We start from the raw sequence: 9,687 nt of genomic DNA, 5'->3' as shown, positions 1-9,687 counted from the left end.
CAAGAAGGGATAGGGTTTCAAAATAGGACTCAAAAGGTAATGGAGGTTGAGAAATGAAAGGATCATGGGTCATAATGTTGTTTAATTGGGTGCGTATGTCCTGCGTACGAGAAGCATGCCCCGCGTACGCTGAGATTTCCGAAAATGGAAACTTTGCCCCCCAGGGACCAAATCTGCAAAATATTTACATACCAAGGGTAAAAAATGAAAAGTACCTTGAATCAGGTGTTACAAAAGGAGCTAACTTTGCGGGTCAGAAAACTGTGGAAGAAGGTGCATCAAATTCACAGCGTTTTCAACTCTCTTTATGACTAAGCTGCTAATGAAACTAACATCTCTACTAACAGATCCCCGATAAGTTTCACCCCCAATGGCGGCCTCCCGATGCCAACCGGGAATAACCCCTCACACAACTTCCTACCATCACACGAGGGCCAAAAGAGCTCAGTTTTTTTGATATTCAACCGAAGGCCCAATTTTAGGCCAATAACATTAATGATGTCTAACGCTTTGGCCACTTCCTCCGAATCTCCAATAAGTATGTCATCATCAAAGTACCATGCATGTAGAAGCAGCTTGCAATTATCTCTAATATTATGCATGTAGAAGAAGCTAATGTTTAAATCGAGATTTCATGAATCGTTTAACATTCCTAAACGTTTCTCTATAATTCGCTAATTAACAGTTTTAACATTTAAATTTTTATAAAACTAGAAACACCTCAACTTATAAATGATATGAGATGATCTAATGATTCAACATTAATATTTGAATAACATAACTAAAATTGAGATCTCTTATGCATATGCTATGACAAACCAAGTTAACTCTAATGATTATATGTGTAAGATTTTTAAGCAACACATATAAATCTATGGTACAAACCATTTACAAAACAATGCACATAAGTTTTTGAACCTTATACAACAACGTCTCAATGTAGCTATATACTACTCATAAGTCACAATGAAACCTTACCCATAGTAGTGGTATGTACACACTCTTGATTAAAAAATACAATGTGATAATCAAAATGTCCTACACATTAATGCATTTTAGTTTATATCATATGTAGTTTTCTAATATTGGACATTAAAAAACATGTTATAATCTCTTTAGTATGAGGTACAATACCATGAAACATGTTTAAAAATTATACCTTTTATAAATATAAATTTTTTTTTTTTTACTGTAGTACCCTCCACTGTAGTTTTGAGGTTAGCCATAGTTTAGCCTTGCCAAATTGCACCAAAGAAAACCCCAACCCTGTGTGCTTTGTTCCCCTCTCTTCTCCCACCCAACCTCCAGGCTCCAGCCCCACACCACTCTCTCAATCTCCATATATTTCATCAAGAAAAATCGAACGCAGAAAAATCTATAAATAGAACACAAAAAAATTCGTTAATCTACGCAGAACAATGAAGCATCACCATCATCAAACATCATCTGAGGCCGTCTCTTCTTCATCGTCAGCAGAAGCTGCAGTTTCATCATCATCATCGTCCTTGACGTCGTCATCACAGCAGCCGCCGCCGCCTTCTCCGACCGTACAACTAATGAATGCAACGTCTCCGGCGACTGAGGACCATCCTGCATCATCGTCTTCTCGTGATTGTTCCTCTTCCTCATCGTCGTCGTCGTCATCGTCGTTGGAGTCCGTGACAATCGAGAGGCGTGGCGAATTCGCCGCCGTGTGTAAATGGACAATCTTCAATTTTCCTAGGGTTAAAACTAGGGCTTTGTGGAGTAAGTATTTCGAAGTCGGCGGATACGATTGCCGTTTGTTAGTGTACCCTAAGGGCGACTCGCAGGCATTGCCTGGTTATATTTCGATTTATTTACAAATCATGGACCCTAGAGGCACTTCCTCTTCTAAGTGGGACTGTTTCGCTAGTTATCGATTAACTGTAGTAAACCCTACCGATGATTCTAAATCTATTCATCGTGATTCTTGGCACAGGTTTTCCACAAAGAAGAAGTCTCATGGATGGTGTGATTTTACACCATCCGCTTCCATACTTGACACGAAATCAGGATTTCTTTTTAATGATGATCATTGTGTTCTTATTACTGCCGATATTCTCATATTGAATGAATCCATTAATTTTGTGCGTGATAATAATGAGCTTCAGTCCAACTCTGTCTCCAATTCCGTTGTGATGACTGGACCTGTTGGTGATGTATTGAGTGGGAAGTTCACTTGGAAGGTCCACAATTTTACCTTGTTTAAAGAAATGATTAAGACACAGAAGATAATGAGCCCTGTTTTCCCAGCTGGAGAGTGTAATTTGCGTATCAGTATCTACCAGAGTTCTGTTAATGGAGTGGATTACTTGTCCATGTGTTTAGAAAGTAAAGATACTGAGAAGGCATCAATTTCAGATAGGAGTTGTTGGTGTTTGTTTCGAATGTCTGTTTTGAATCAAAAACCTGGCATGAATCACATGCATAGGGATTCATATGGGAGGTTTGCTGCTGATAATAAGAGTGGAGATAACACAAGTTTAGGTTGGAATGATTACATGAAAATGACAGATTTCTCTGGTGGAGAATCAGGGTTTTTAGTGGATGACACAGCTGTGTTTAGCACATCCTTTCATGTCATCAAGGAGCATAGTAGCTTCTCAAAGAATGGGGGATTGATTGCAGGCAGAATCATGAGTGGTGCTAGAAAATCAGATGGCCATATGGGTAAATTCACATGGAGGATTGAAAACTTCACAAGGTTGAAAGATCTTCTCAAAAAGAGAAAGATCACAGGCCTTTGTATCAAGAGCAGGAGGTTTCAAATTGGAAACCGTGATTGCAGACTTATAGTTTACCCCAGAGGTATGCTATTATTTTATTGAATTTCACAAGTGTTTTGTAGAAATATGTCTGATTTTGAGTTTTGACAATTGACACTTGTGCTTCATTGTATCAGGGCAGTCTCAGCCACCATGTCATCTTTCAGTTTTTCTTGAGGTTACAGATTCAAGAAACACCACAAGTGACTGGAGTTGTTTTGTGAGCCATCGTTTGTCAGTTGTCAATCAAAAAATGGAGGACAAATCTGTCACAAAAGAATCTCAGAATCGTTACTCAAAATCTGCAAAAGACTGGGGGTGGCGTGAATTTGTAACCTTAACAAGTCTATTTGATCAAGATTCCGGGTTTCTTGTTCATGATGTTGTAGTCTTTTCAGCAGAAGTTTTAATTTTAAAGGAGACATCCATAATGCAGGACTTTACTACAGATCAAGAAACTGAATCTTCTAATAATTCTGGTGGAGGCAAAATGAGTTCTTTTACATGGAAGGTGGAGAATTTTTTGTCTTTTAAAGATATAATGGAAACCCGTAAGATATTTAGTAGATTCTTTCAAGCTGGTGGATGTGAGCTTCGTCTAGGTAGGTATTTTTGTACTTTTTAGTTTTCTTGTGAAGTTGTGATATAATATAACCAAATATGTTAAGAGGTGTAGTAACAGTTTTGTGTTTTCGTAATGCAGGGGTATATGAGTCTTTTGACACAATATGCATATACCTTGAGAGTGATCAGTCTGTTGGGACTGACCCTGATAAGAACTTTTGGGTGAAATACAGAATGGCTGTTTTGAATCAAAAGAATCCTTCAAAAACTGTGTGGAAGGAGTCATCTATTTGTACAAAGACATGGAATAATTCTGTGCTTCAGTTTATGAAGGTTTCTGATATGCTTGAAGCAGATGCAGGGTTTCTTGTAAGAGACACAGTTGTTTTTGTATGTGAAATCTTGGATTGTTGCCCATGGTTTGAGTTTGCTGATCTTGAGGTTAGTTAAGTAGTCTCTTAATCCCCCATTCTCCTTTTTTCTTTTAGTAAAAAAGTTAAATCTTTTTTTCTAGGTTTATGCTTCTGAAGATGATCAGGATGCTCTGACAACTGATCCTGATGAACTGATTGATTCAGAGGACAGTGAAGAAGGAATCAGTGGTGATGAAGAAGACATATTCAGAAACCTTCTTTCAAGAGCAGGGTTTCACCTCACATATGGTGATAACCCTTCACAGCCTCAAGTGACTTTAAGAGAAAAGCTTCTGATGGATGCCGGAGCAATCGCCGGATTCTTGACCGGACTTCGCGTTTACCTTGACGACCCCGCCAAAGTGAAGCGGCTCCTCCTGCCAACTAAGCTTTCCGGTAGCACCAATGATGGCAAGAAAATTCCCAAAACCGATGAATCTTCACCTAGTTTGATCAATCTCTTAATGGGTGTCAAAGTTTTGCAACAGGCTATAATCGATTTACTTCTTGATATTATGGTCGAGTGTTGTCAACCATCAGAAGATGATTCTTCAGACGGAAGCTCTAGACCTTCTGCCGCTAGTTCCCCACCGGAGCTTGACCGGAGAACCACCACCACCACCACCACCACCGGAGTAACAGAATCTTCACAGGTCTATGCTCATGAAAGATTGGATTCTGGAGGGAATGAAATCGCTTCTGCTTCTGCTGTACAAAGCTCAGAGTTCATGACTGAAAAACCATTCGCCGGACCGCCTTTCTCTCCGCCGGAAACCTATGCCGCCAGTTCATCGGAGAGTTCATCTCTCCGGTCTAAGGTACTTCAACTTTCCCTTTTGTTTGTATTTGGTTAGAAGTTAGAAGATAAAAGTTAAAAGGGTAATGTTGTCTTTTTAGGCGAAATGGCCGGAGCAATCTGAGGAACTTTTAGGGTTGATTGTGAACTCATTAAGAGCATTAGATGGAGCTGTTCCACAAGGTTGTCCTGAGCCAAGGCGAAGACCACAGTCTGCACAAAAGATTGCTCTTGTATTAGACAAGGCTCCTAAACATTTGCAACATGACCTAATTGCCCTTGTACCTAAATTGGTTGACCATTCAGAACATCCACTTGCTGCTACTGCACTCTTGGATAGACTCAAAAAGCCAGATGCTGAACCTGATTTACTACTTCCAGTAAGTTTCTATAATATGCTACATTTTCAACGAAAGTACATTTGCATTTAACTCTTTAAGATTTTAAAAAAAAAAAAAAAATTCAGGCTCTTGGTGCTCTTAGCCAGTTGAAATGCAACAGTGAAGTTTGGGAACGTGTTCTTTTTCAATCATTTGAACTCTTGGAAGACTCAAACGATGCACCACTTGCAGCCACCATTGACTTCATCTTCAAAGCCGCTTTACACTCTCAACATCTTCCAGAAGCAGTAAGTCCCTTTATCTCATTACATCTTCCTACCTTCTAATTATAGCAACATTTTTTTTTACAAAATTCTCTCTACAGGTGAGATCAGTTCGTGGAAGGCTAAAGGATTTAGGTGGTGAAGTCTCGCCTTGTGTTCTTGATTATTTAAGTCGAACAGTCGCCAGCTGTAACGACATCGGTGAAGCTATATTGAAAGACATCGACAACGAGGACAACGATGGTTACATGTCAGCGCCACGTGGCGTGTTGTTATTCGAGGGGACAACAATGACAAGTCACGAAACTCATTTTTCAGATATATACATGTTGCTAGAAATGTTATCCATCCCGTGTATTTCAATCGAATCATCACAGACATTCGAAAAGGCAGTTTCACGAGGGGCAATTTCGGCACAATCGGTGGCAATTGTTTTGGAAAGACGAATTGCTCGAAGGATAAATTTAACTTCTTGTTCTCAGTTTGAGGAGGAGGAGGAGGAGGTGGTTTTTGAGGATGGTGATACAATGGAACAACTTAGAGTGGAAAGGGATGATTTTACTTCTGTTCTTGGTTTAGCTGAGAGTTTAGGGGTTTCTAGGGATCCGTGTGTGAGAGGGTTTGTGAAGATGCTTTATACTATTTTGTTTAAATGGTATGCGGATGGGCCCTACAGGTTGAGGATTTTAAAAAGACTTGTTGATCGGGCTACTAGTGCTACGGATGCTAGTCGGGAGTTAGATTTAGATTTGGAGATTTTGGTGTTTCTTGTTTCTGAGGAACAGGAGTTTGTTAGGCCTGTTTTGAGTATGATGCAGGAGGTTGCTGACCTGGCGAATGTTGATAGGGCAGCTCTTTGGCATCAGCTCTGTTCCAATGAAGATGAGCTTATTCGGATTCGTGAAGAGAGTAAAACGCAAGTTTCTAATATGACGAAAGAAAAAACTGTTTTGTTGCAGAGGTTGAGTGATACTGAAGCCACTAATAGTCGCCTTAAGGTAATATTAATAAATAATAATGTTAATAAGAAAAAAGATTGAAATTTGAATTTATGTATATGATGACAGAGTGAGATGAAGAGTGAAATGGATCGATTTAGTTTGGAAAGAAAAGAGATGTGTGAACAAATGCAAGAAATAGAAAGTCAACTGGAATGGCTTCGGTCAGAACGCGATGATGAAATTGCCAAACTTACTGCTGAAAAGAAATTATTTCAAGAAAGGCTTCATGATGCAGAGACACAGCTTTCTCAGTTGAAATCCCGCAAACGTGATGAGTTGAAGGTAGCTACTTTTTTTTATCGATTAAAAAAAAAAGAAAATGTTACATTGATTGTTACATAAAAAAAAATGATATGTGGTTCAGAGAATAACAAAGGAGAAAAATGCTCTTGCTGAAAGACTAAGAAACGCGGAAGCAGCGAGAAAAAGATTTGATGATGAACTGAAACGTTACGCAACGGAAAATGTAAGCCGGGAAGAAATCCGACAGTCACTAGAGGACGAAATCCGCCGGTTGACACAAACAGTTGGACAGACAGAAGGCGAAAAGCGTGAAAAGGAAGAACAAATCGCTCGATGTGAAGCCTATATCGATGGAATGGAATCCAAATTGCAGACTTGCGAGGTTTCATTTTCATTTTCATCTTCATCCCTGAGATTTATTTTTTTTTACATTTTTAGTCCCTCAAGTTACTAAAAGTCTAAAACCAAACCTTTTATTACAGCAATATATTCATAGTTTAGAGGGATCACTCCAAGAAGAAATGTCAAGACACGCGCCATTATACGGAGCGGGGCTCGAGGCACTATCGATGAAAGAGTTGGAGACGATTTCCCGCATTCATGAAGAGGGACTGAGACAAATCCACGCGCTCCAACAGCGCAAAGGTGTGGCGGGCCCAACCGTGAGCCCGCATTCACACGGGATGTACCCGGGTGCACCCCCGCCGCCCATGGCGGTTGGACTGCCGCCGGCCCTGGTTCAGAATGGTATGGGGATGGGGGTCGGGGTCGGGGTGGTTCATGGAAATGGGCATGTAAATGGTGCCATTGGTGGACCATGGTTCAACCATTCTTGAATCTTGAAGTTTTTGAGTCATGTTGTTATGGCATTTCTGAGTTGTTTTTTTCTTTTTCATTTATATTAATTGAAATGGAAAGAAATGTGTTCAATGGAACCTAACAAATGAAGATGAAAATGTCACGTCACACATTTTGACTTTTTTTTTTCTTTCGATTTTATATTAATTAAAGGGCATCTAGAGAAGTTTTCTTTTTGTTTGTGTTTTTGGTTCGAAATAGACTTGTCTCTTATTTTATCGGCTATAAATGCACACGTACATAAACACAACTCTTTTGCAGGGTGTGTTTGTTAACATGAAGGTTTTGTACTGTGTTTGGAGTTGACGTCAATTGAAATGGTGAATGTCTTGTCATTTGGATGTTTTGGTTAATAAGATAAAAATGTGAGTTTCTTTTTGGCTTATATATATATATATATATATATATATATATATATATATATATATATATATATATATATAAAGGTTCAAATGAGAACCAAAAAATGTTAAGAACTGTAAGAACTTTTAATTTTAGATGTTTATAAAGGGTTTAGAGTGTTTATAAAGGGTTTAGGGTTTAGGGGTTAGGGTTAAACATCTAAAGTTAGAGGTTTTTACGGTTTTTAACATTTTTTGGTTCTCATTTGAACCACTCCCTATATTTCTCATTAGAAAAACTCAACATATTATCCTGTAATGCTCGAAAAAACCATTATATTATTTTTATGTACGATAAAACCATTTTATTTGTTGATCATGCCTAAAATAATGTTTTGTAACCGGAAAACCCTTGATAGCCGGTTACATAACATTTGTGACATCAAAAAAACCCAACCTATTATCCTCTAATGTTCGGAAAAACCATTATATTATTTTTTGTACAAAAAAAACCATTTTATTTTCTGATGTTGTACAATAAAACCCTTTTATGTTATCATTTTGTACAATGATTAATTATCTTCCCTTTTATGCCATGTATTTTTCTCTAACAAAACGAATGTCAATATTTATGTACTTCATGCGTCGATGTTGCACAAGAATTAATTTCAAGTATATAACACTACATAAGAAATGATTTCAAGTATACAACACTGAAGTTATCATAATAAAAAGTTGTGTGCTTGGTTTGTGAAAATAACCCTGTTAGGGTTTCTGATGTATTCCTTTGCTATATATGTTACAACCAATATTGTACAATTACATAAAGGACTCTAGACTATATCATGATAAAAAGACCTAAACTATCCAATAAATAATAGTTTAACACTTCCCCTCAATTTGAGCGGGAGGTTCATAAATGTTTAAATTCTCCTGAAAATCCAAAAATAATTATGTAGGTAATCCTTTAGTAAAAATATCAGCAAATGGGTGAGCAAAAGAAACATGAAGTACGTGTACATGACCAATAGCAACACGTTCCCTAACAAAATATAAATATATTTCACATGTTTGGTTATTTGGTGATGTAATGAGTTTGACGTTAGGTACATAAAACTTACATTGTCACAAAAATCCACAGTAGTACGAGATTATAGACATGACAACTCAAGAATATTGTGAAGTCGGACAGCTTCAACTACAACATTGGCTACCCCCTGTACTCAGTTTTGGCACTAGACCTCTACATGATGTGTTGCCTTTTGGAGGACCAAGAAACATGATTGTCACCAACAAAGATACAAATTACAAAAGTAGAGCGGCATGTCTGAGGACAAAGATGAAGACCAAGAGACAACGTCCGCTAAAGGTATGGAAGTATACATTTTAGAGCAAGAAAATTAGGTTCACGAGGATCATGCATAAAGAGACATATTTGTTGAACCGCATAAGCAATATCCGAGGAGTGAATGCCGGATATTGGAGAGCTCCAACAAGACTTTGATAGAGAGTAGGATCAAAGACATGGTTTCCAACTATGGAGAGCTTGGGTTTAGAGCCTGAGGGTGTACTACAAGGATTACATGAAGACATGTCAACACAAGAGAGAAATTTGCTAAGGAGTGAAGGGATATATTTTATAAGAGGGATTGCCTAAGAAACACTTGATACCATGATAACTTCTAAATTTCTCATTGATTTTATATATGAAGTAGAAGTTATAAATAACACAACACTACAATATAATGACCAATTGTTTATAAGAACTTTACACCACTGGTGGAAAAGAGATACATGATGAGTATAAAGCATAACAAAATTAGAAATCAAGGAAGCTAACTATATTTTTCCTTCTTGAAAACTTCTTTTATTGGACAGTGTGCAACCATAACGATAAATGGGATATTTATCAAAATATCATTTCTCAAAAGGAAAAAATATGGGACATAAATGGGTAAATAAAATGTTTTGTTGTAAAAATCAGAACATAAAAGGGTTTTATTGTACAAAATTAGAAAATAAAATGGTTTATTTGTACAGAAATAACATAATGGTTTTTTCGAGCATTAAAGGATAATATG

At 37.7% G+C, this 9,687-nt stretch overlaps 1 protein-coding gene across 1 annotated transcript; it reads left to right on the top strand.

Annotated features, from left to right (window-relative positions):
- The first annotated feature begins 1,269 nt into the window (after positions 1–1,269).
- LOC145052581 (TRAF-like family protein) lies at positions 1,270–7,441 on the top strand. Its single transcript, XM_079000418.1, has 10 exons — positions 1,270–2,829; positions 2,924–3,388; positions 3,490–3,791; positions 3,865–4,581; positions 4,661–4,939; positions 5,026–5,187; positions 5,265–6,161; positions 6,231–6,446; positions 6,529–6,789; positions 6,890–7,441. Exons 1-10 carry the CDS (start codon positions 1,419–1,421, stop codon positions 7,241–7,243), a joined length of 5,064 nt encoding a protein of 1,687 aa, XP_078856544.1. The 5' UTR covers positions 1,270–1,418; the 3' UTR covers positions 7,244–7,441.
- The last annotated feature ends 2,246 nt before the right edge of the window (positions 7,442–9,687 follow it).

This window comes from Lactuca serriola, chromosome 5, assembly GCF_051521515.1.
Source record: "Lactuca serriola cultivar US96UC23 chromosome 5, Lser_US96UC23_V15, whole genome shotgun sequence".
NCBI classification, from domain to species: Eukaryota; Viridiplantae; Streptophyta; class Magnoliopsida; order Asterales; family Asteraceae; genus Lactuca; species Lactuca serriola.
This window is presented reverse-complemented; position numbering and strand designations above follow the sequence as displayed.